This window comes from Phocoena phocoena, chromosome 20, assembly GCF_963924675.1.
Source record: "Phocoena phocoena chromosome 20, mPhoPho1.1, whole genome shotgun sequence".
Lineage (NCBI taxonomy): Eukaryota > Metazoa > Chordata > Mammalia > Artiodactyla > Phocoenidae > Phocoena > Phocoena phocoena.
The window spans coordinates 22,728,878-22,752,392 of NC_089238.1; the positions used below are offsets into that span (position 1 = coordinate 22,728,878).

Consider the following 23,515-nt stretch of genomic DNA (forward strand, 5'->3'; position numbering starts at 1 on the left):
CTCTTTTTGTGAATGTGTATGTGTATGCTTCTTTGTGAAATCTTGTCTGTATAGCTTTGCTTCCACCATTTGTCCTAGGGTTCTATCCATCCATTGTTTTGTTTTTTTTTTATTTTTTTCTTAATAATTAATTTTAATAACTATTATACTTTACCTTCTTTCTTTCCTTCCTTCCTTCCTTCCTTCCTTCCCTCCTTTAGACAACGAATCATCCCAAATTGAGGAGGTGGACTTTGAGAGCAAGATTCATGACTTTTTCCCCTTTACCTCTTTTTGTGAGGGTGTATGTGTATGCTTCTGTGTAAGATTTTGTCTGTATAGCTTTGGTTCCACCATTTGTCCTAAGATTCTATCCGTCCCCCCTTTTTTTTTCTAAATAATTATTTTTTAACTCAATAACTTTATTATACTTTATTTTACGTTACTGTATCTTCTTTCTGTCTTTTTTCCTTCCTTCCTTCCTTCCTTCCCTCCTCCCTCCCTCCCTCCCTCCATTTCTTTCCTTCTTTTCTTCTTTCTTCCTTCCTTCCTTCCCTCCTTTCTTTCTTTCTTTCTTCCTACTTCTACTAATTCTCTCTACTTTTTCTCCCTTTTATTCTGAGCCGTGTGGATGAAAGGCTCTTGCTGCTCCTGCCAGGAGTCAGGGCTCTGCCTCTGAAGTGGGAGAGCCAACTTTAGGACACTGGTCAACAAGAGACCTCCCAGCTCCACATAATATCAAACAGCGAAAATCTCCAAGAGACCTCCATCTTAACACCAGCACCCAGCTTCACTCAACGACCAGCAAGCTACAGTGCTGGACAACCTATGCCAAACAACTAGCAAAACAGGAACACAACCCCACCCATTACCAGAGAGGCTGCCTAAAATCATAATAAGTCCACAGACACCCCAAAACACACCACCAGGTGTGGACCTGCCAACTAGAGAGACAAGATCCAACCTTATCCACCACAACACAGGCACTAATCCCCTCCACCAGGAAGCCTACACAACCCACTGAACCAACCTTAGCCACTGGAGACAGACATCAAAAACAACAGGAACAGGCTTCCCTGGTGGCGCAGTGGTTGAGAGTCTGCCTGCCGATGCAGGGGACATGCGTTCGTGCCCCAGTCCGGGAGGATCCCACATGCCGTGGAGCGGCTGGGCCCGTGAGCCATGGCTGCTGAGCCTGCGCGTCCAGAGCCTGTGCTCCACACCGGGAGAGGCCACAGCAGTGAGACGCCCGCGTACCGCAAAAAAAAAAAAAACAAAAAACAACAGGAACTACGAACCTGCAGCCTGAAAAAAGAACCCAAACACAGTAAGATAAGCAAAAAGAGAAGACAGAAAAACACACAGCAGATGAAGGAGCAAGATAAAAATGCAGCAGACCTAACAAATGAAGAGGAAATAGGCAGTCTACCTGAAAAAGAATTCAGAATAATGATAGTAGAGATGATCCAAAATCTTGGAAATAGGATGGACAAAATGCAAGAAACATTTAACAAGGACCTAGAAGAAATAAAGATGAAACAAGCAACGATGAACAACACAATAGGTGAAATGAAAAATACTCTAGATGGGATCAATAGCAGAATAATTGAGGCAGAAGAACGGATAAGTGACCTGGAAGATAAAATAGTGGAAATAACTACTGCAGAACAGAATAAAGAAAAAAGAATGAAAAGAACTGAGGACAGTCTCAGAGACCTCTGGGACAACATTAAACGCACCAACATTCGAATTATAGGGGTTCCAGAAGAAGAAGAGAAAAAGAAAGGGACTGAGAAAATATTTGAAGAGATTATAGTTGAAAACTTCCCTAATATGGGAAAGGAAATAGTTCAGTCCAGGAAGCACAGACAGTCCCATACAGGATAAATCTAAGGAGAAATATGCCAAGACACATATTAATCAAACTGTCAAAAATTAAATACAAAGAAAGCATATTAAAAGCAGCAAGGGAAAAACAACAAATAACACACAAGGGAATCCCCATAAGGTTAACAGCTGATCTTTCAGCAGAAATTCTGCAAGCCAGAAGGGAGCGGCAGGACATACTGAAAGTGATGAAGAAGAAAAACCTGCAACCAAGATTACTCTACCCAGCAAGGATCTCATTCAGATTCGATGGAGAAATTAAAACCTTTACAGACAAGCAAAAAGCTGAGAGAGTTCAGCACCACCAAACCAGCTTTACAACAAATGCTAAAGGAACTTCTCTAGACAAGAAACACAAGAGAAGGAAAAGACCTATAATAACGCACCCAAAACAATTTAGAAAATGGGAATAGGAACATAAATATCGATAATTACCTTAAATGTAAATGGACTAAATGCTCCCACCAAAAGACACAGATTGGCTGAATGGATACAAAAACAAGACCCATATATATGCTGTCTACAAGAGACCCACTTCAGACCTAGAGACACATACAGACTGAAAGTAAGGGGATGGAAAAAGATATTTCATGCAAATGGAAACCAAAAGAAAGCTGGAGTAGCAATTCTCATATCAGACAAAATAGACTTTAAAATAAAGACTATTAGAAGAGACAAAGAAGGATACTACATAATGATCAAGGGATCAATCCAAGAAGAAGATATAACAATTGTAAATATTTATGCACCCAACATAGGAGCACCTCAATACATAAGGCAAAAAATAACAGCCATAAAAGGGGAAATCGACAGTAACACATTCATAGTACAGGACTTCAACATCCCACTTTCACCAATGGACAGATCATCCAAAATGAAAATAAGTAAGGAAACACAAGCTTTAAATGACACATTAAACAAGATGGACTTAATTGATATTTATAGGACACTCCATCCAAAAACAACAGAATACACATTTTTCTCAAGTGCTCATGGAACATTCTCCAGGATACATCATATCTTGGGTCACAAAATAAGCACTGGTAAATTTAAGAAAATTGAAATTGTATCAAGTATCTTTTCCGACCACAACGCCATGAGACTAGATATCAATTACAGGAAAAGATCTGTAAAAAATACAAAAACATGGAGGCTAAACAATACACTACTTAATAACGAAGTGATCACTGAAGAAATCAAAGAGGAAATAAAAGAATACCTAGAAACAAATGACAATGGAGACACAACGACCCAAAACCTATGGGATGCAGCAAAAGCAGTTCTAAGAGGGAAGTTTATAGCAATACAACCCACCTTAAGAAGCAGGAAACATCTCAAATAAACAACCAAACCTTGCACCTAAGCAATTAGAGAAAGAAAAACAAAAAACCCCAAAGTTAGCAGAAGGAAAGAAATCATAAAAATCATATCAGAAATAAATGAAAAAGAAATGAACGAAACAATAGCAAAGATCAATAAAACTAAAAGCTGGTTCTTTGAGAAGATTAACAAAATAGATAAACCATTAGCCAGACTCATCAAGAAAAAAAGGGAGAAGACTCAAATCAATAGAATTAGAAATGAAAAAGAGAAGTAATAACTGACACTGCAGAAATACAAAAGATCATGAGAGATTACTACAAGCAACTCTATGCCAATAAAATGGAAAACCTGGAAGAAATAGACAAATTCTTAGAAATGCACAACCTGCCGAGACTGAATCAGGAAGAAATAGAAAATATGAACAGACCAATCACAAGCACTGAAATTGAAACTGTGATTAAAAATCTTCCAACAAACAAAAGCCCAGGACCAGATGGCTTCACAGCCGAATTCTACCAAACATTTAGAGAAGAGCTAACACCTATCCTTCTCAAACTCTTCCTAAATATAGCAGAGGGAGGAACACTCCCAAATTCCTTCTACGGGGCCACCATCACCTTGATACCAAAACCAGACAAGGATGTCACAAAGAAAGAAAACTACAGGCCAATATCACTGATGAACATAGATGCAAAAATCCTCAACAAAATAGTAGCAAACAGAATCCAACAGCATATTAAAAGGATCATACACCATGATCAGGTGGGGTTTATTCCAGGAATGCAAGGATTCTTCAATATACGCAAATCTATCAATGTGATAAACCATATTAACAAATTGAAGGAGAAAAACCATATATCATCTCAATAGATGCAGAGAAAGCTTTTGACAAAATTCAACACCCATTTATGATAAAAACCCTGCAGAAAGTAGGCATAGAGGGAACTTTCCTCAACATAATAAAGGACATATATGACAAGCCCACAGCCAACATCATCCTCAGTGGTGAAAAACTGAAAGCATTTCCACTAAGATCAGGAAGGTTGCCCACTCTCACCACTCTTATTCAACATAGTTTTGGAAATTTTAGACACAGCAATCAGAGAAGAAAAGGAAATAAAAGGAATCTAAATCAGAAAAGAAGTAAAGCTGTCACTGTTTGCAGATGACATAATACTATACATAGAGAATCCTAAAGATGCTACCAGAAAACTACTAGAGCTAATCAGTGAATTTGGTAAAGTAGCAGGATACAAAATTAATGCACAGAAATCTCTGGCATTCCTATATACTAATGATGAAAAATCTGAAAGTGAAATCCAGAAAACACTCCCATTTACCACTGCAACAAAAAGAATAAAATATCTAGGAATAAACCTACCTAAGGAGACAAAAGACCTGTATGCAGAAAATTATAAGACACTGATGAAAGAAATTAAAGATGATACAACTAGATGGAGAGATATACCATGTTCTTGGATTGGAAGAATGAACATTGTGAAAATGACTCTACTACCCAAAGCAATCTACAGATTCAATGCAATCCCTATCAAACTACCACTGGCATTTTTTCACAGAACAAGAACAAAAAATTTCACAATTTGTATGGAAACACAAAAGACCCCAATAGCCAAAGCAATCTTGAGAACGAAATACGGAGCTGGAGGAATCAGGCTCCCTGACTTCAGACTATACTACAAAGCTACAGTAATCAAGACAGTATGGTACTGGCATAAAAACAGAAAGATAGATCAATGGAACAGGATAGAAAGCCCAGAGATAAACCCATGCACATATGGACACCTTATCTTTGATAAAGATAGCAGGAATGTACAGTGGAGAACGGACAGCCTCTTCAATAAGTGTGCTGGGAGAACTGGACAGGTACATGTAAAAGTATGAGATTAGATCACTCCCTAACACCATACACAAAAATAAGCTCAAAATGGATTAAAGACCTAAATGTAAGGCCAGAAACTATCAAGCTCTTAGAGAAAAACATAGGCAGAACACTCTGACATAAATCACAGCAAGATCCTTTTTGACCCACCTCCTAGAGAAATGGAAATAAAAACAAAAATAAACAAATGGGTCCTAATGAAACTTCAAAGCTTTTGCACAACAAAGGAAACCATAAACAAAACCAAAAGACAACCCTCAGAATGGGAGAAAATATTTGCAAATGAAGCAACTGACAAAGGATTAATTTCCAAAATTTACAAGCAGCTCATGCAGGTCAATAACAAAAAAACAAACAACCCAATCAAAAAACGGGCAGAAGACCTAAATAGACATTTCTCCAAAGAAGATATACAGACTGCCAACAAACACATGAAAGAATGCTCAACATCATTAATCATTAGAGAAATGCAAATCAAAACTACAATGAGATATCATCTCACACCAGTCAGAATGGCCATCATCAAAAAGTCTAGAAACAATAAATGCTGGAGAGGGTGTGGAGAAAAGGGAACACTCTTGCACTGCTGGTGGGAATGTGAATTGGTTCAGCCACTATGGAGAACAGTATGGAGGTTCCTTAAAAAACTACAAATAGAACTGCCATATGACCCAGCAATCCCACTACTGGGCATATACCCTGAGAAAACTAAAATTCAAAAAGAGTCATGTACCAAAATGTTCATTGCAGCTCTATTTACAATAGCCCGGAGATGGAAACAACCTAAATGCCCATCATCGGATGAATGGATAAAGAAGATATAGCAGATATATACAATGGAATATTACTCAGCCATAAAAAGAAACGAAATTGAGCTACTTGTAATGAGGTGGATAGACCTAGAGTCTGTCATACAGAGTGAAGTAAGTCAGAAAGACAAAGACAAATACCGTATGCTAACACATATATATGGAATTTAAGAAAAAAAAATGTCACGAAGAACCTAGGGGTAAGACAGGATTAAAGACACAGACCTACTGGAGAACGGACTTGAGGATATGGGGAGGGGGAAGGGTGAGCTGTGACAGGGCGATTGAGAGGCGTGGACATATATACACTAACAAACGTAAGGTAGATAGCTAGTGGGAAGTAGCTGCATGGCACAGGGATATCAGCTAGGTGCTTTCTGACCGCCTGGAGGGTTGGGATAGGGAGGGTGGGAGGGAGGGAGACGCAAGAGGGAAGAGATATGGGAACATATGTATATGTATAACTGATTCACTTTGTTATAAAACATTAACACACCATTGTAAAGCAATTATACCCCAATAAAGATGTTAAAAAAAAAAAAGAAAATCATTTTTGATTCAACCTACTGAGCACCAAGTGCATCAAGTGCAGAATATAAGAATAAAAGGTGATTTCACTTAAAAAAAAAAAAGAGATTACAAGCAATTCAAAAATACTTGTATAGAAATGACCAGATTCAGTAATCTGTAAACAAATTGGCAAAATTTTTCTATTTTGTATCAATGGGGTTTAAAATTAATAGAAACATATATATACACAATGTAGAAAATTACAGACTTATTAGTAGGCTACAAATGAAGAGATAAAGCTATATTAATGTATTTTTACATATTACTTGTAAGACAATGTAGTTATTATACAAACGGCTATTCTACTGTACTTATTTATTTATTTGGCTTCATTGGGTCTTCATTGCTGTGTGTGGGCTTTCTCTAGTTGTGACGAGCAGGGGCTACTCTTCGTTGCAGTGCACGGGCTTCTCATTGCGGCGGCTTCTCTTGTTGCGGAGCACGGGCTCTACGTGCGCGGGTTTCACTAGTTGTGGCACATGGGCTCAGTAGTTGTGCCACACGGGTTTAGTTGCTCTGCGGCATGTGGGATCTTCCCGTACCAGGGCTTGAACCCGTGTCCCCTGCATTGGCAGGCGGATTCTTCACCACTGCACCACCAGGGAAGTCCCCAAATGGCTATTCTAAAGGAGCATCTAGATGCCCTTCCTGGGAAGTGTCACATTGCGAGTAGTGTCAGGTATAACGTGAACACGCTCTCATTGAACACAAGCCAGGTAACCAATGATTCCTCACTCATGAAAGTGGTTCTCTGTTTACAGATGACTCTGTACATAGCAGCTACATGCATCAGAGAAAAATGGAAACACTACAGAGTCAAGATCAAATTAACATTTGTGATCAGGCCCATTTTAGCTTGAGACTCAAGCCAAACAGCCCTCCCAAGTCTACACAGTTAAAAGGTGCAGAGAGGTGGTGCAGTGGTTAAGAAGCTGCCTGCCAATGCAGGGGACGGTTCGAGCCCTGGTCCAGGAAGATCCCACATGCCGCGGAGCAACTAAGCCCATGGGCCACAAACTACTGAAGCCCGCGCGCCTAGAGCCCATGCTCTGCAACAAGAGAAGCCACGTAATGAGAAGCCCATGCACCACAACAAAGAGTAGCCCCCGCTCACCGTAACTAGAAAAAGCCCGTGGGCAGCAATGAAGACCCAACGCAGCCAAAATTAAATAAATAAATTTATTTTTTTAAAAAGGTGCAGAGAAAACAAAGGTCACTATGAACATATCACTTATAAAACTATTCTCCATTCAAACAATGTGCTTTCACTTCTTCTTGTAGCAAACAAGGTTAATAAGAGTACTTACATCACCGTTATGAGTAATAAGTGAAGTGACACAGATAAAGCTTGAAAAGTGCTTAGCACTTAGTAATAAGCACTTCACATAAGTGTTACCATTATTATTATATCCCCCTTAGATATCAGCAATTATCTCCAACGATCCTAGAAACTTATTTGTCAATCTCTCCACTCATGCTACAGATGTAATCTAACAACGCGATGCAAAGCAACTGTAAAGTGAAAATAACCAGTCTCACAAAGATACAGAATTTCATTATGTTAATGAAAGTACTGTTTTAAAAATGATGATAAGACACAAAATAGCAATTGAAGTAGGGAGAACTAAGGATGATGAAGGGATGGGAACGTCCAAACATGTATTTTAATACCAAAGTGTCTCCACCTTAATTTACCAATAAATTTCCCCAGGAATCCTATGATGGCACACACCATGAGCATTCACTTCTCCCAGCTTTATCTACTAGCAATACACTTTCTTCTCCACCTGGGGAATTTCTGTTCACCTTCCTCAGAATCAAAATTAACATTTACTTCCTGTAGTCTTTCCCAAGCTCCTCAGGCAGAACTGTCTCTCCCTCCAGGGCCCCACAACACTGAGTTGACAGTGCTAGCAAAGCGATCCTCAGACTGTATTCCATTAAGTGCCACAAGCAAGTCTTCCCTGCTAGACCCTTAAGTTCTTTGAAAGCAAGGACTATGTTCCCAGTGCCCAGCACAGTCCATGACATAGAAGGCACACAAGATGCATGATGAACTGAACTGGATCCTAGAATTTTAGGATTGGGAAGGGCCAAAGAGACAACATTTGTTTTCAGATGCAAAAAGGAGACTCAAAGAAGAATGAGTGACTTGCCCAAGTCACAGAGACAGTGGCTGTGACAAGACTGCTACTCAAGTTTTCTTTCCCAATAAAATTCATGAGAACAGGACTGTGTGTCTGACTCACTGCTCCAAACTGGTTCATCAAGCACAGAATCTGGATGTATAGTAGATCCTCAAGTAACTGCTTTGATTACAAAACACTATAAATGTCAATCCATAAATGTTGAGAAACAGAGATATCCTAGTTTAATTTTTGTACCGTTCTCATATCAATTCCCAACTAAAAATTCTGAGAAATAAGCAAAATCACCTTGTATGGCATCATATTATATGAAAGTAATATATGTCAAACATTCTGCTTTCTGGCATTAACACATTTAAAGCGACCCCTGTTTCCAGGCTTACAGGTTTTCAGAAGCCTGTCTACGTAAAGTAAATAGTGAGATAAAACTGACATACTGTACACCAACATCCAAAAACATTATTCATACTGTGCAGACTATGTCAAACGCTAATAAAATGCAAGTGACAACTTGCCTTTGTGGAAACTAGACACAAGGATTCACATTTTGAGGAAGTTCAAGTTCACCAGCCAACAGCCACACCACGATTTGCTGCCAGCACGGAGAGGCGCTAAGGAGTATGCCTACTTCCAGGAAGTAAAACACTTGGATTTCATCAATGGGGAGGTCAGTAAGAGAGCCAGGACGCCCAACGAACAAGTGTTAAAGGAAACAAGCAGTCTCCTTTCCGTCTCTCAGAATTAGTAGATATCAGAGAGCATGAGTCCTTCCAGGAAATTCACGTAAGCGAGTCCCTAGAATTCTGACACACACTGCAATCGAAGGGGGCTATGAGGCCGAAGAAGGCCCGGGCACCATTAAGGCCCCTCCGGAAGGTATTTCTTGCACAAGGAAGGGATAAGAAAGCACTACCAGGCACAAAGGTGGAACCGCCAGCAAGGGAGCAGCCTCTGGGCGGATCCCAACGCCACCTCTGAGCCTCAGGCCCTCCGCACGCTCCCGTTCCAGCCAGACGCCCAGACCCGGCACTCTGGATCCCATCAAGGCGGGCGGTGGCCGACTCCACTCAGAGGGGCCGCAGGCCCTCACGGACCCCCAGAGCTAATGGGCGGAGACACCTCCTCAAAGAGTAACGGCCGCGGCCAAACACCCCCGCCCACCCGAGCCCGGATCGCCCCGCCTGCGGCCTTCCCCGGCCTGTCGCCCACCCCGCAGGCCAAGCCGGGCTGGTATTAGCCCCGACCCGGCTGCGGGGCCCCGACTCCTCCTGCAAGGCTCCAAGGCGGTGGGAGTGAGCAGGTGCTGGGAGAAGGGTTGGCCCGGGGCCCGCGGCCCCTCAGCACTCACCATGGCGATTCCCCTAAGCCTGCAGCTAACAGCACCCACCCCGCGCGGAGCCTCCCGCGGTCAGGTGACTCTGCAGCCCCTCCAAGCCCCGCCCCCTCTAGCTCCGCCTTCGGACGCTGCAGGCAGCTCCTAGATTGGCCCTCCAAGTCTCGCGTATTTATTGGTCCTTGTCACTTCACGCTGGACTGAGGAACCTAGGCGCCAGCCAATCTCGCCATAGTGTGTGGCGGGACAGTGCGGAGTAGGGGGAAATCCCTCGGCTGCAGGAAGGAGACAGCAAGAGCCTAAGGCAGCGTTTAAGTCTGCCTAAAAGGGAGGAATAAAAGGAGTGGGAGCTGCCGGAGCACATTCACTTTATGCCTTGGCGCGTGTACTCGCAGAGCGCACGCTCAAGAGGAAGACCAGGATTGGTTTACGGGGTAGTCGCAACTTCTTGTCCCAACCAATCTAGATGCAGCGGGGGGGTGGGTCCCGGCCCTCACTGGCTGGCGAGACATCCGCGCGCGGGTTTCGTCGCGTTGCCTCTGTTTGCGGGTGTAGTCTTTGTCCGCGCCATGGAACCTGGTCTGATCCGGCGTTTAGCCCCGCGCCTGGGCATCGCCGAGCCGGAGGTGCTGAGGTGAGTTCGGTCGGGCGCATCCCAGCGGCCCTGCGCCCTCAGAAGGGATTTAGGCCCTACCTTAAGAAAAACCTCCCGACAGTGGGCTTTGTGAGCAGGCCGGAGGGGCGAGTGTAGACGCCCCTGGGAACAGCTAGCACTGTGGGATGCACGGTGGTGGGAAAGGGAGAGAAGCGGAGAGCTTGGGTCGTTTCCCTGAAACTTATTGAGAGTGCGTTTACGGCAGAGGCAGACAGACGAGGTGGAGACCTCATGGAGGGCAATGTCTATGGTGGCAACGACTACGCAGGAAGTGGAATGGGGTGGTGTGCGGAGCCGCTGGGGATGGAGCGGAGCGCAGCTTCTCTGCAGCCTTTAGTTTAAAAGAAACTTGCGAGAAAGCCTCGGATGGGGGGGGTGCCACTGGCGCTGAGACCCGATTTATAGGAGGTGCCACCACGGGAAGATGTGCGAAGAGGGCCCAAGCAGGGACAGCAGCCTGTGCAAAACCCCGGAGATGGGAAGGACTTTTGCATGATCCAGGGTTAGAAATAAAGTATTGGGGCTTCCCTGGTGGTGCAGTGGTGAAGAATCCGTCTGCCAATGCAGGGGACACAGGTCGAGCCCTGGTCCGGGAAGATCCCACATGCCGCGGAGCAGCTAAGCCTGTACACCGCAATTACTGAGCCTGCACTCTAGAGCCCGTGAGCCACAACTACAGAGCCCGCGTGCCACAACTACTGAAGCCCGTGTGCCTAGAGCCTGTGCTCCGCAACAAGAGAAGCCACCGCAATGAGAAGCCTGCGCACTGCAAGGAAGAGTAGCCCCCGCTCGCCGCAAGAGAAAGCCCGCGTTTAGCAACGACGACCCAACACAGCCGATAAGTAAATAAATGTTAAAAGAAAGAAAGAAAGAAAGAAAGTATTGTAGTTAAACTGGGAGGGCAGGGCTAGCCTGGGTGCTTGGACTGTCAGTTAGGTGATGGAAGGGAAGGAAAGGAACACCTCCTGGACTCGTAATCATTTAGAACAGTGGTTCTCAAAGTGTGGTTCCTGGACCAGCAGTATCAGTATCTCCTTGGAACTTGGTAGAAGTGCACATTTTTAGGCCCCACTGTAGGCCTACTGATCAGAAACTCGGGCTGGGACCAGCAATCTTTTCACAAGCCCCAAGGTGACTGTCATGTACACTAAAGTTTGAGAACCACAGATTTATTTTTATTTATTTATGTATGTATGTATGTACGTATGGCTGCGTTGGGTCTTCGTTGCTGTGCGCCGGCTTCCTCTAGTTTCGGCGAGTGGGGGCTACTCATAGTTGCGGTGCGCGGGCTTCTCATTGCAGTGGCTTCTCTTGTTGAAGAGCATGGCCTCTCGGCGCGTGGGCTCTAGAGCGCAGGCTCAGTAGCTGTGACGCAGGGCCTTAGTTGCTCCGCGGCATGTGGGATATTCCTGGACCAGATATCGGACCCGTGTACCCTGCATTGGCAGGTGGATTCTTAATCACTGCACCACCAGGGAAGTCCCAAGAACCACAGATTTAGAGGAAGCAGGAACCCTGGTCTCACTTGCCTGCCTGTGTCACAGTTCATGCTTGTTCCAGTAATGGAAGGCTGAAAGAAGGGTTGGCCTTTTTGGGAGGATTTCAGGAACTTACTTTTGCTTGAAAGTACTTGAGCACAGTGATGTCTGGAGTCAGAGGGTTTGTTCTGTTTTGTAGAACCCTGTCCTCCCCCAAAAGATGTGAGTTTCATTCCCAGCCCCAAATAAACTTGCATAGGAATTAGGGTCGGAGTGAAGTCCGCCAGGCTGAATTCATTGTTTACCAAAGTATTGGGCAAACTTCTGGGAAAGAGTTTTAGTGAATGTGTTGCTCAGGAAAGCAGAGGAGTACTTGCGACTGTCCCATGTGAAGTGTATTGGCCTGGCGGCACGAACCACAGAAACCAGCAATGCAGTCATGTTCCTGGACCTTGCAGCTTCCTGCATGAAGTGCCCCTTGGACAGGGTAAGTAGGTCCCACTGAATGTCTGAATAATCTGGTGCAACACTGAAGTTTAACCATGTTTTCATCTCTGGTTGGACTAGCCCCCATCAAAACTCCGTGTTTTAGAATTTTACTGGCTATTCTCGTATGTTATTCTAGATGAACTTTAGAATCATTTTGTAGGGTTTGAGAAAAAAAATTTTTTGCAACATTCTCTCTATTCTTTACTACCTAGTTTTCCTGAGCACCTTTTTCTTCACACAAGGCTGTCTTCCACACTGCCACTAGCATCATTCTCCTAAATCACATACTTTAAAACCCATGTATTATTTTTCTTCCAGTGTCACAGTGGTTGAGAGCCAAGCTATGGCAAGACTCACATGTTGAGACCAAATCTCAACACCTCCGGTTACTAACTCTGTGAGTCTCTAGTTTCCTCATCCATCAAATGGGGATAAAGGTATCCATTTCACTGGATAATTGTAAGGAGGAAACAATGTACTATATGTAACACTGTTAACACAGTGCCTGTCACATAATGGTACACTGATAAAAATGGTGGCATTAAAAACACCATTGGCTCCCCATGGGTTGGCTCCCCATTACCATCAAACTCTCCAGCCCTTCTTGAACCCTACTAACCTCAAGCTACACTATTCACTTAACAGACCATGCATCTTAATGACTGACTTTGTAAATGCAATGCCTTTTTTTTTTTAACCTGGAATGCTTTTCTAGCAAGCTCCTGTTTGTCTTAAAATGACCCTGCCTTGCTGTTACATCCTTTATTAAGCTTTCCTTTCCCAAGCAGAGTTGGTGTCCCTCAGTGGTTGATCCTCCTGTTTCTCTCCCAGTTTCCCTCTTATCTCCCTTTCACACACACTCTCCCTCCCCACCTCACTCCCACTACTTCCCTCCTTTGTTTTTCCAGTGAATTGCACATTGGCACCTTTGTTAAAGCAAATAACCATATATGCATCTCCTGTGTTTTTTAATTCACAGCTTGGCTGTGGTAACACTATGTTGTATTTTAAATTATCTGCACACATGCATGACTGCCTTTCTATAGTATGAGCTTCTTGCCAGCGGTACTTAACTTGCCTGATATGATTACTGATTTTTGACTAAGTGAAGCTAAACCTTTAGGTAGAGTGACTTGCCACAGAATTAATTAATATTGAAAAGTTGACTTATTAAACAAGTGTTAAAGGCACTAATATACAGCACTTACGATTTTTATGATTCATCTGTTTTTCCTTTCAAAGGAATATTTAATTAAACTTTCTGGTTTGAACAAGAAGATATATCAGAGTTGTCTTAAATCTTTTGAGTGTTTACTGGGCCTGAACTCGAATATTGGAATAAGAGACCTAGCTGTACAGTTTAGCTGTACAGAAGCGGTGAACATGGCTTCAAAGATACTGCAAAGGTATGAGGCATATAACTGAAAATCGATACTGATACATAAAGCAGAAATATCCAATGTCATGGTAATTTTCCATCTTAAAAAATAACTAATATGCTGAAGTGACAGAATACGTATCTTATACATTTAAATAGTTTGTAAGTTCTGATTTGCATTTTCAGTTTCTTTGAAATAATATTTTCTAACAAATAACTCTGCAAACACTGCTTTCACTTAGCTATGAGTCCAGTCTTCCACAAACACAGCAAGTGGATCTTGACTTATCCAGGCCACTTTTCACCACTGCTGCACTACTTTCAGCATGCAAGTAAGTGTCCTTTGAACATTCAGAAAAGTCTATAATTTATAAATAAATTTCTCGTTGCCAAAGAATACTTCTAATTTAGTTGATTTCAACTCAGAGCATATTTTCCTAAATAACCTTAATAGTGGCCAAGTGACCCGATTCTCAATTTATCCCACGATGGACCTGACAACTAGGAACTAGTGTTGCCCAAAGCCCACTTGCCAAGTGACAGCCACATATATGTATATGTACGCTAAGTCATGAAACCTATCATTAAAACAGTGCTTAGTTGTGATTTTACAGTCACATTTTTTTAAGTACTGATTGCAACTCTTTTTCAAGTAATTTATAAAACTTTTCAATGATAAATTCTTAATTTGAATCTTTGGGGTTATCTGTGTGTATACTGAAATTTTACCCTGGAAATATTAGTAATTGTTATCTGTGTCTAAAGTTGTCTTGTTTTATCTTACTGGAAAACTCATTAGAAAACAAATTGTAGCTGGTGCTTAAAGAATAGGTTTCTTACTATTGAACCACTAATTTTGGTGTGTTTGGCTCCCTTAGCTACTATTAGTGAATAGAAATAGTCCCTTTATTTCAACAAAGGTATATGTATGTGTGGAGGGAGTATGGCTGTTATGGTAGAAAGCAGTATTGACAACCTCACTTTTGAAAGCACATTTCACTGAACAAAGAAAGGTTTGAATGGGTCTGTTATTTTAAATAAGTTTGTTTTGTATTTTTCATTAGTGGTTGTTGTGAAGTGTTATTAGGGAGGGGGTTTTTGGAGGGGAGGGTGGTTTATATTCTTGTAGTCATATAAATATAAGCATCATAAGTGTTTAAAGTGAGTAAAACACTTTAAAATGCTGTAATTGTCATTTAACAAGTTAACATCTGAGATGTATAAGAAAGAGTTCTATAAAGCATGAAGTACTATAGCAAATGTTTTTATGTGCCCTATTTGTTATGTAACAGACCCCGTGTGCATTTTAACTCTCGCAGCACAATAAATAACTAAATAAATAACTTTAAAAGGTAAGTTTGCATGGTTTTAGCTAATGATATATGTTTGAAATAAAGGGAAAATTAAACAGTTGGGGGCTCTTCATAAAGCCTTAGTGGAAAGGAAATAAGTTGATAACTGGTTGGCCAAAGAAGATAACAATACTGATCTTAAGAACAGTAAGTTATCAAATTCTTTTGTAGGATTCTAAAGCTAAAGGTGGACAGAAATAAAATGGCAGCCACATCCGGTGTAAAAAAAGCCATGTTTGATCGACTCTGTAAACAGTTAGAGAAGATTGGGCAGCAGATCGACAGTGAGTATTCATTCCATGTTGCAAGAACGTGTCATTTGAAAGAACGTCTCTGAAATACATATTCTTGTCTATCTGTAGACAAGATTGGTTTTTACTGAGAAAATTACTGTTCTTTTCTATTTTTCAAATAAAATAGCTTAATAACTAAAAAACAAAAACAAAAAAAACCAACCCTGTGATTCTGTAAATTCATACCTAGAAAATAGATTCTCTGTTCTGAAATCTGACAGGAAAAGCCAAAGAAAAGAGAAGGGCAAGATCATTTGCCTTCTCCTTATCTTAGTATTTGGTCAATCAAGGTATCTGGTTTTTATTTGTGATCCAAAATAAGCCCCAAAACTAAAATTGAAAATAGGAGAAAAATTAACTCTGATAATACTTTTTTTTTCCCCTAAAGGAGAGCCTGGAGATTCAGCTACTCCACCATGGAAGAAAAAGAAGACAGTGGTTGAACCTTCAGCAACGGGTGAAGCATTATTAACACCGGATGAACATTGAAATTAGTACAATGGGATTAGTGTACAGTGGGTTTAATGCAGTGAACAGCCCTTTGCTGCTTTAGCAGCTTGCCTTGACAAGAGTCAGATTTTATATTTGCAGCAACATGGATGGATCTAGAGATTATCATACTAAGTGAAATAAGTCAGAAATAGAAAGACAAATACCATATGATATCACTTGTATGTGGAATCTAAAATATGACACAAATGAACTTATCTACGAAACAGAAACAGACTCACAGACATAGAGAACAGACTTGTTGCCAAGGAGGAGGGTTCGATTGGGAGTTTGGGACTATCAGATACAAACTATTATATATACGAAGGATAAACAGCAAGGTCCTACTGTAGCACAGGGAACTATATTCAGTATCCTGTGATAAACCATAATGGAAAAGAGTATGAAAAAGAATATACATATATGTATAACTGAATCACTTTGCTGTACACCAGAAACTAACACAACATTGTAAATCAACTATACTTCAATTTAAAAAAAAATCAGATTTTAACTAAATCCTGGAAGTTAATCATTTGATAAGACCAGTTTTCCAAGCAGTAGTTTACAGAAGTATCATGTAATTAAGAATACATCTGAAGGCAAACTGCTGAGGTTCAAATCCTGCTTTACCACCGAGTGGTTCTGTGATTTTAGGAAAGTGACAATTTCTGTGAGCCTCAACTTCCTAATCTATAAAATGTGATTAATATTAGCACCCATTTCACATAATTGTGGTGAGGTTTGAATGAGATAATACAACTAAAAAGTGCTGGATTCAGGGCTTGATAAATGTTAGCTATCATCAAGATGTCTTGGAATGCTTGGAGTGTAAGGGAGAGCGAAAAACTGATGTGTTAACTTCTGTTTCCACTTCTCATTTTGGTATCTTATTCCCTATTACCTTAATTAAGATAGACGTTTTAAAGTAAACAAGCTTCTTTCTTACTCATTTGTAAACATAAGGATTTTGAAACAAAATTTTTTTTTCTCTCATAGAAATAGAGAATGTAGTAGAGATCCCACATAAACCGCAAAAAGATGAAGATCTGACAGAGGATTATGAACAGTGGAAAAGGAAAATTTTGGAAAATGCTGCCAAAGCACAAAAGGCTACAACAGAGTGATTTCAGCTTCCGGACCACCTGTACTGCAAACCAGCAGTGCATCTGCCACCTCAAGGAAGATGTGAGGGCTTTGGAAATTTGTTTGAACTTTTATAACAAGAATCCTATCCTTAATAGCAAAGAAACCAGCATTGGGGCTGAGCAGGGTGGCTCTCACATGGGCAGCAAATTCATTAGATAAGCCACAGTGCCTGGTTGGCTCAGCCTTGGCTCTCCACAGGTCTGCTCTCTCCTACAAAATGTCATTGAAACCATTTTGCCTTCTTGTTTTATTTTAAGCAAAGACAGTCTCCTGTCCTATCCAGAATATGAAATTCAAGCTGAATGGAGTCTAAAGATTTTAAGTTTTTGTGTTGATCTCTTGGTTTGACTAAATATATAGTACAACCTAAGTTAATAAATATTATTTTTATATGCATTCAAGGTGCAGTTGTTATCAGTTTGGGAGAATCTGTGGTATGCCAAAAGCCATCTACTCTAGCAGGAAAAAAGCCCAGGTTGCTGAACACTGAACCATACTGCTCCCCAGAGCACAAACTCTTGAATCAGACTTTCTGGGTTTAAAACACTGCTCAGCCATTTACCACCTGTGAAACCTTGAGCAAATTAATTAGCTTCTTTATGCCAAATCAATTGGTAGGAATAAAAATAATGTCTACCTCATAGAATAATTTGGAGGAGTATCTGAGCTATTACATGTAAAGCATTTAGTACAGCTCCTGGTATAAGTATTTAGTAAGTATTAAAATACAGAAAGAAACACATAGAGGTCTCATGCTAATATAATTATATATTAGCATCATATTAAAAAATTAAGAAACAGACTAAAGTGTGACAACATGGATAGACCTAGAGGGTATTATGCTAAGTGAAATAAGTCAGACAGAAATACAAATACCGTATGATCTCATGTGGAATCTAAAAACAAAACACGAATGGACAAAACAAACAACAAATTGGTGGTTGCCAGAGGGGAGGTGGGTAGGGGGGGATGAGTGAAATAGGTGAGGGAGATTAAGGAGTACAAACTACCAGTTATAAAATAAATATCATGGGGATGTAATGTACAGCATAGGGAATATGGTCAATAATATGTAGTCACTGTGATATGATAGCTAGACTGGTGATCATAATGTGTAGAAATATCAAATCACTATATTGTACACCTGAAATTTATATAATATTGTAAGTCAATTATACTTTAAAAAAGAGCCCAAGGTTTATTTTCTTTGATATCCACATACTGAAAAATGTAACCTTACTAAATACTTACTTTAAAACTATGGAAAAGGGCCTGGAAAGATAAGTTGCTAGGGGCTCTGAGGCATCATGTCAGACATGATTTTAACCAAAATTAAGAATACATGATCTACTACAAAGCTAACTTCAGAACTCCAATAAGATATCAACATATCTAAGGAGAATAAAATGCATGGAGAGATTGCATGTTCATGGATAGAAAGGCTCAATATTGTTGAGATGTTAGTTCTTCCCAACTTGATGTACAGATTCAACACAATTCCAATCAAAGTCCCAGCATTTTGTGGACATCAACAGACTAAAGTTTATATGAAAATTAAAAGACCCAGAACAACAAGTCGATATTGAAGGAGAAGAACAATGTTGGCAAGGATGTGGAACAACAGGAACTCTCATTTGTTGCTTGTGGGAAGGCATAATGTTACAGCGACTTGGAAGACAGTTTGGGAGCTTCTTACGAAACTAAACATACTCTTACCATGTAATCCAGTAATCACGCTCCTTGGTACTTGCTTAAATGAGTTGAAAACTTATGTCTGCAAAAACCTACACATTGATACTTATTGCACCTTTATTCATAATTGCCAAAATTTAGAAGCAACCAAGATGTCTTTCAGTAGGTGAATGGATAAACTGTAGTACATCCAGACCATGGAATATTATTCAGCACTAAAAGGAAATGAGCTATCACATCATGAAAAGACATGGAGGACATTTAAATGCGTACTTCTAAGTGAAAGAAGCCAATATGAAAAGGCCTTATGGCTCCAAGTATATGACACTATGAAAAAGGAAAAAACTATGGAGACAGTAAAAAGATCAGTGGTCTCCAGGGGTTGGGGTGGGGGCAGAGATGAATAGGCAGAGCATAAAGGATTTTTAGGGCAGTGAAACTATTCTGTATGATATTACAATGGTGGATATATATCATTATACATTCATCAAAACCCACAGAATGTGCAATACCAAGAGTGAACCCTAATGTTAGCAATGGACTTTGGGTGATAACAATGTGTCATTGTAGTTTCATCAGCCGTAGTAAATACACCCACTGTAGCGGGTGATGTCAATAGTGGAGGAGGTTGTGGATGAGGCGGTATGGGCAGGTACAGAGGGCATAGCGGAAATCTCTGTCCTTCCTGCTCAATTTTGCTATGAACCTAAAAACTCTAAAAAATAAAGTTTATTAACTTTCAAAAATAAAGAATACATGATCTAATTAAATATTTCCATGAAGAATGCAATAAAGTGATTGCATCCAAATTTTTAAAGCCTAATCAGAATGGAATCAATAATAGTGGTTGCCTTCTATCTGCTGTAAATAAGGTATAATACCTGCTGCATAGAACAGGAGTAACTAAGGGAGTGATTTTCTTTCCCTGCCCCTTTTAATTCTAGACATTTAGCAAGCTAAGGTTAGAGAAATGCTGTAATCAAATGATCCCACACATGCATAATGTCCCACAGCCATGTGGTAGAGGGGAATGAACGTGAGCTTTGGAACCACATGCACTTGCATTTAAACTCTGACTCTGCCACTTATACCCTGAGGAAATATTACAACCTTAATGAGCTTCAGTTTCCTTGTTTATAAAATGGAAATATTATCTACCTTGTGAGAATTAAAGGTAATATTTGTAAAGTGTGTGACACTTAGAAGACATTCACTAAATAGTGCTTCTATTATTACTTTGATCTAAAATGGATGTGAGTCTTTTCCTCATTTATTTTAAGAAGGTATATAATTTGATTTGGGTACCAAGATTCAGATTCTACTTTTGGGTCAAAGCAATCTATTCATCACCAGGTAAAATTAAAGCACATTCACTTTTTTTAAAAAGTGTGGTAAATATAAAATTCACTATCTTAACAATTTTTAAGAGTACGGTTCACTAGTGTTAAGTACATTCACATTGTTATGTGATCTCCAGAACCCTTCATCTTGCAAAGCTGACTCTACCCATGAAACCCATTAAACAACTCCCATTCCTCCCTCCCCCAGCCTCTGGCAGCCACCATTCTACCTCCGTCTGAATTTTAACTATTCTAGCTAGATACTTCATCTAAGTGGAATCATATGGTATTTTTTTTTTACTTTTTTTCACTTGGCATAATGTCCTTGAGGTTCATCTATATTGTGGCATGTGTCAGAATTTCTTTCCTTTTTAAGTCTGAATAATTTTCCATTGTGTGGATATACCACACTTTATCCATATCTGTCAATGAACATTTAGGTTGCTTTTACCTCTTGGCTATTGTGAATAGTGCTGCTATAGACGTGTATAGTTATGTGTCTCTTGGAGATCCTGCTTTCTATTATTTTGGGCATTTACCTGGAAGTGACATTTAATAATTCTGTTTTTAAATTTTGAGGAACCACCATACTGTTTTCCATAATAACTGCATCATATTACATTCCCACCAACAGTGCACAAGGGTTCCAATTTCTCCACATCCTGGCCAACACGTATTTTCTGTTTTTTTTTGTTAGTAGCCATCCTAAATGGGTGTGAGGTGGTATCTCATTGTGGTTTTGATTTGCATTCCTCTAATGATTAGTGAGCACTTTTTCATGTGCTTGTTTGCCATTTGGGAAAATGTCAGTTCAAGTCCTTCACCCATTTTTTTAATGGGTTTTTTGTTGTTGAGTTGTTCTTTATATAGTGTAAATATTAACCCCCTATTAAAAAATTATTGCAAATATTTTCTCTCATTCTTAAGATTGCCTTTTCACTGGTGATTTCATGAGAATAAATAAGTACTGTTTGTGACTTTTTCTTCTATGCCCTGAAAGCAGGTGATGGTAATAATCTTGATTATCTGGAATGTAGTAGGTACTTCGTTATTTTTTAAACTAGTTGTGGGGTAGGGGAATTGCCTTAAAGCAATCTTGTCCAAATGCCCTCCTAGGGCAGGAATCCTTCATGATTTTCCAACACATTCATACTCCAGCTATGGAAGCTTACTACTTAGTGGGTCCATACTTCAGTACTGTTGTAAAGACTTTCTGGAAGCTGATTTCTTTAACAGCTCCTCTTGGCTTATTTAACTGATTAAAAAATGTTTTATCATGAAAGTTTTCAAATGTATACAACAAATATATACCTCTTTACTAGAAGACAATATTATGCTACCCCATACTGACTACCCAAACCCAACAGTTAAGATTTTGCCACACTTGCTTAACTGTATCTCCCTTTTTCCTGAAGTCATTTAACCCACATTATGGCCACATTACCATTATCATACGTCACAATATTAATAGAAATTCTATCATCAGATATGCAATTTTAAAAAAATTTATTTAGTTAGTTTTGGCTGCATCGGGTCTTCGTTGCTGCGCGCGGGCTTTCTTTAGTTGAGGTGAGTGGGGGCTACTTGTCATTGCAGTGCATGGGCTTCTGATCGCGGTGGCTTCTCTTGTTGCGGAGCACAGGCTCTAGGCATATGGGCTTCAGTAGTTGTGGCGCACGGGCTTAGTTGCTCCGCGGCATGTGGGATCTTCCCAGACCAGGGCTCGAACCCGTGTCCCCTGCATTGGCAGGCAGATTCTTAACCACTGCACCACCAAGGAAGCCCAAATATGCAATTTAGAATTAAATTTCCCTGGATGTCTCTGAAATATCTTTTTATCGTTTATTTGCTCAAATCAGGGTCAAGACAAGGTCCGCACTTGACAGTGGTTGCTAATTTTTAATTTTAAAAGCAATACATGCTCATTGTTAAAAAAAAATTCAAATGATTTAGAAAGTAATAAAGTGAAAAGTAGAATTCCCTCTCTCCCCATCACCCACTTTCTACACCACACTGTTAACTTTCTTGCATAACCTAGAAAAGTTTAATGCACATATAAGCATGTCTCTCTATAAATGGGATAATACCATATATATGTTCTATAATTTTTTTCATAATAAAACTCAGTACATCAAGATCTATCTTTACTGGCTACAAGGTAACCTCCCATATGTATGTGGCAAAATTTAAACCCTTGCTGATAGGCACATATAGGTTGTTTTCAACCTATATGGGCCATTTTGCTACAGTAAAGGTCACTTTGCATACATCTCTGCCCGCTTGTTCAAGTATTGCTGAGGGATAAATTTCTAGAAATGTAATTGCCGGGTGAAAGTATGGGCATGACTTTTATTTGGATACATATTCATCAAAAGTGAAAAATTCCATTTTCCCCACACCCTCACCAAATCTGCTAGGTGAAAAAAGTGGGTCCTGACTACCTTTCAGAGGTCCTCTGCCCAGCAGTTTTCTTTCATTTTTTTAAATTTAATTTTTATTTTATATTGGAGTATCATTGATTTCCCAGAAGTTTTCAATGACTGTTCATTCAAATTAAAAAGTCCCATTTGAAATAGTTAATGCTAGCAAAGTTGCAATCTAAAAAATTTTCAAGTACACACCAGCAGAGAACTAAAAATATCCAGAAAATTAAAGTTTCGTAAAAGCTCCCTCGCCTTTCAAATAAGGGAAGCTAACTTCTGCAGTACCTCTCACTTGTGTGGGCCTGGCCTAAACAAATCCCTCAAAGGAACTTTGTTGAAAAGTTTCTCTAGGTAGAGAATAACAGCATATAGGGGGAAAAATTAAAATTTGATAGCTATCGGATTTTCTCTGGATCTGCCCTGTCTTATATAGAAGCCACTAACCATATGTGGCTATTAAGCACTTAAAATGTGGCTAATGCAACTGTATTTCTAATTTTATTTCATTTTAATTAATCATAAAAATACTAGAAAATATTTAAGATGCTTGAACAACTTGAATATGTGACTATATTTTTCCACAGTAAATTTTATGAAATATAAATACAAATTGTATGTCTGATAAAAATCTAGAATCTGAACTGGCATGTATTTTAAGTGTAAAATACACACCAGATTTTGGAGACTTAGTATGAAAAAAAATCAATAATTTTTATATTGATTACATATTAAAATAGGTTTTGATATGTTAAATAAATTATTAAAATTAATTTTACCAGGGTATTTTTAGAGAAGCTATCAGAAAATTTTAAATTATGTATATGGCTCA

The 23,515-nt window shown here is 39.9% G+C and overlaps 2 protein-coding genes across 2 annotated transcripts in view; one reads left to right on the top strand and one right to left on the bottom strand.

Moving 5' to 3' along the window:
• Window positions 1–10,018, bottom strand: part of VPS35 (VPS35 retromer complex component) — a 41,553-nt gene extending 31,535 nt beyond the window's left edge. The window contains exon 1 of the mRNA XM_065898619.1: window positions 9,964–10,018. Coding sequence (XP_065754691.1) covers window positions 9,964–9,966 — 3 coding nt within the window. The 5' untranslated portion in view covers window positions 9,967–10,018. The remainder of the gene's footprint in view (window positions 1–9,963) is intronic.
• Window positions 10,019–10,501: 483 nt separating this feature from the next.
• ORC6 (origin recognition complex subunit 6) lies at window positions 10,502–17,627 on the top strand. Its single transcript, XM_065899363.1, has 7 exons — window positions 10,502–10,582; window positions 12,439–12,568; window positions 13,813–13,976; window positions 14,191–14,280; window positions 15,472–15,584; window positions 15,982–16,050; window positions 17,082–17,627. The coding sequence occupies exons 1-7, from the start codon at window positions 10,518–10,520 to the stop codon at window positions 17,207–17,209; spliced, it is 759 nt and encodes a 252-aa protein (XP_065755435.1). The 5' UTR covers window positions 10,502–10,517; the 3' UTR covers window positions 17,210–17,627.
• The last annotated feature ends 5,888 nt before the right edge of the window (window positions 17,628–23,515 follow it).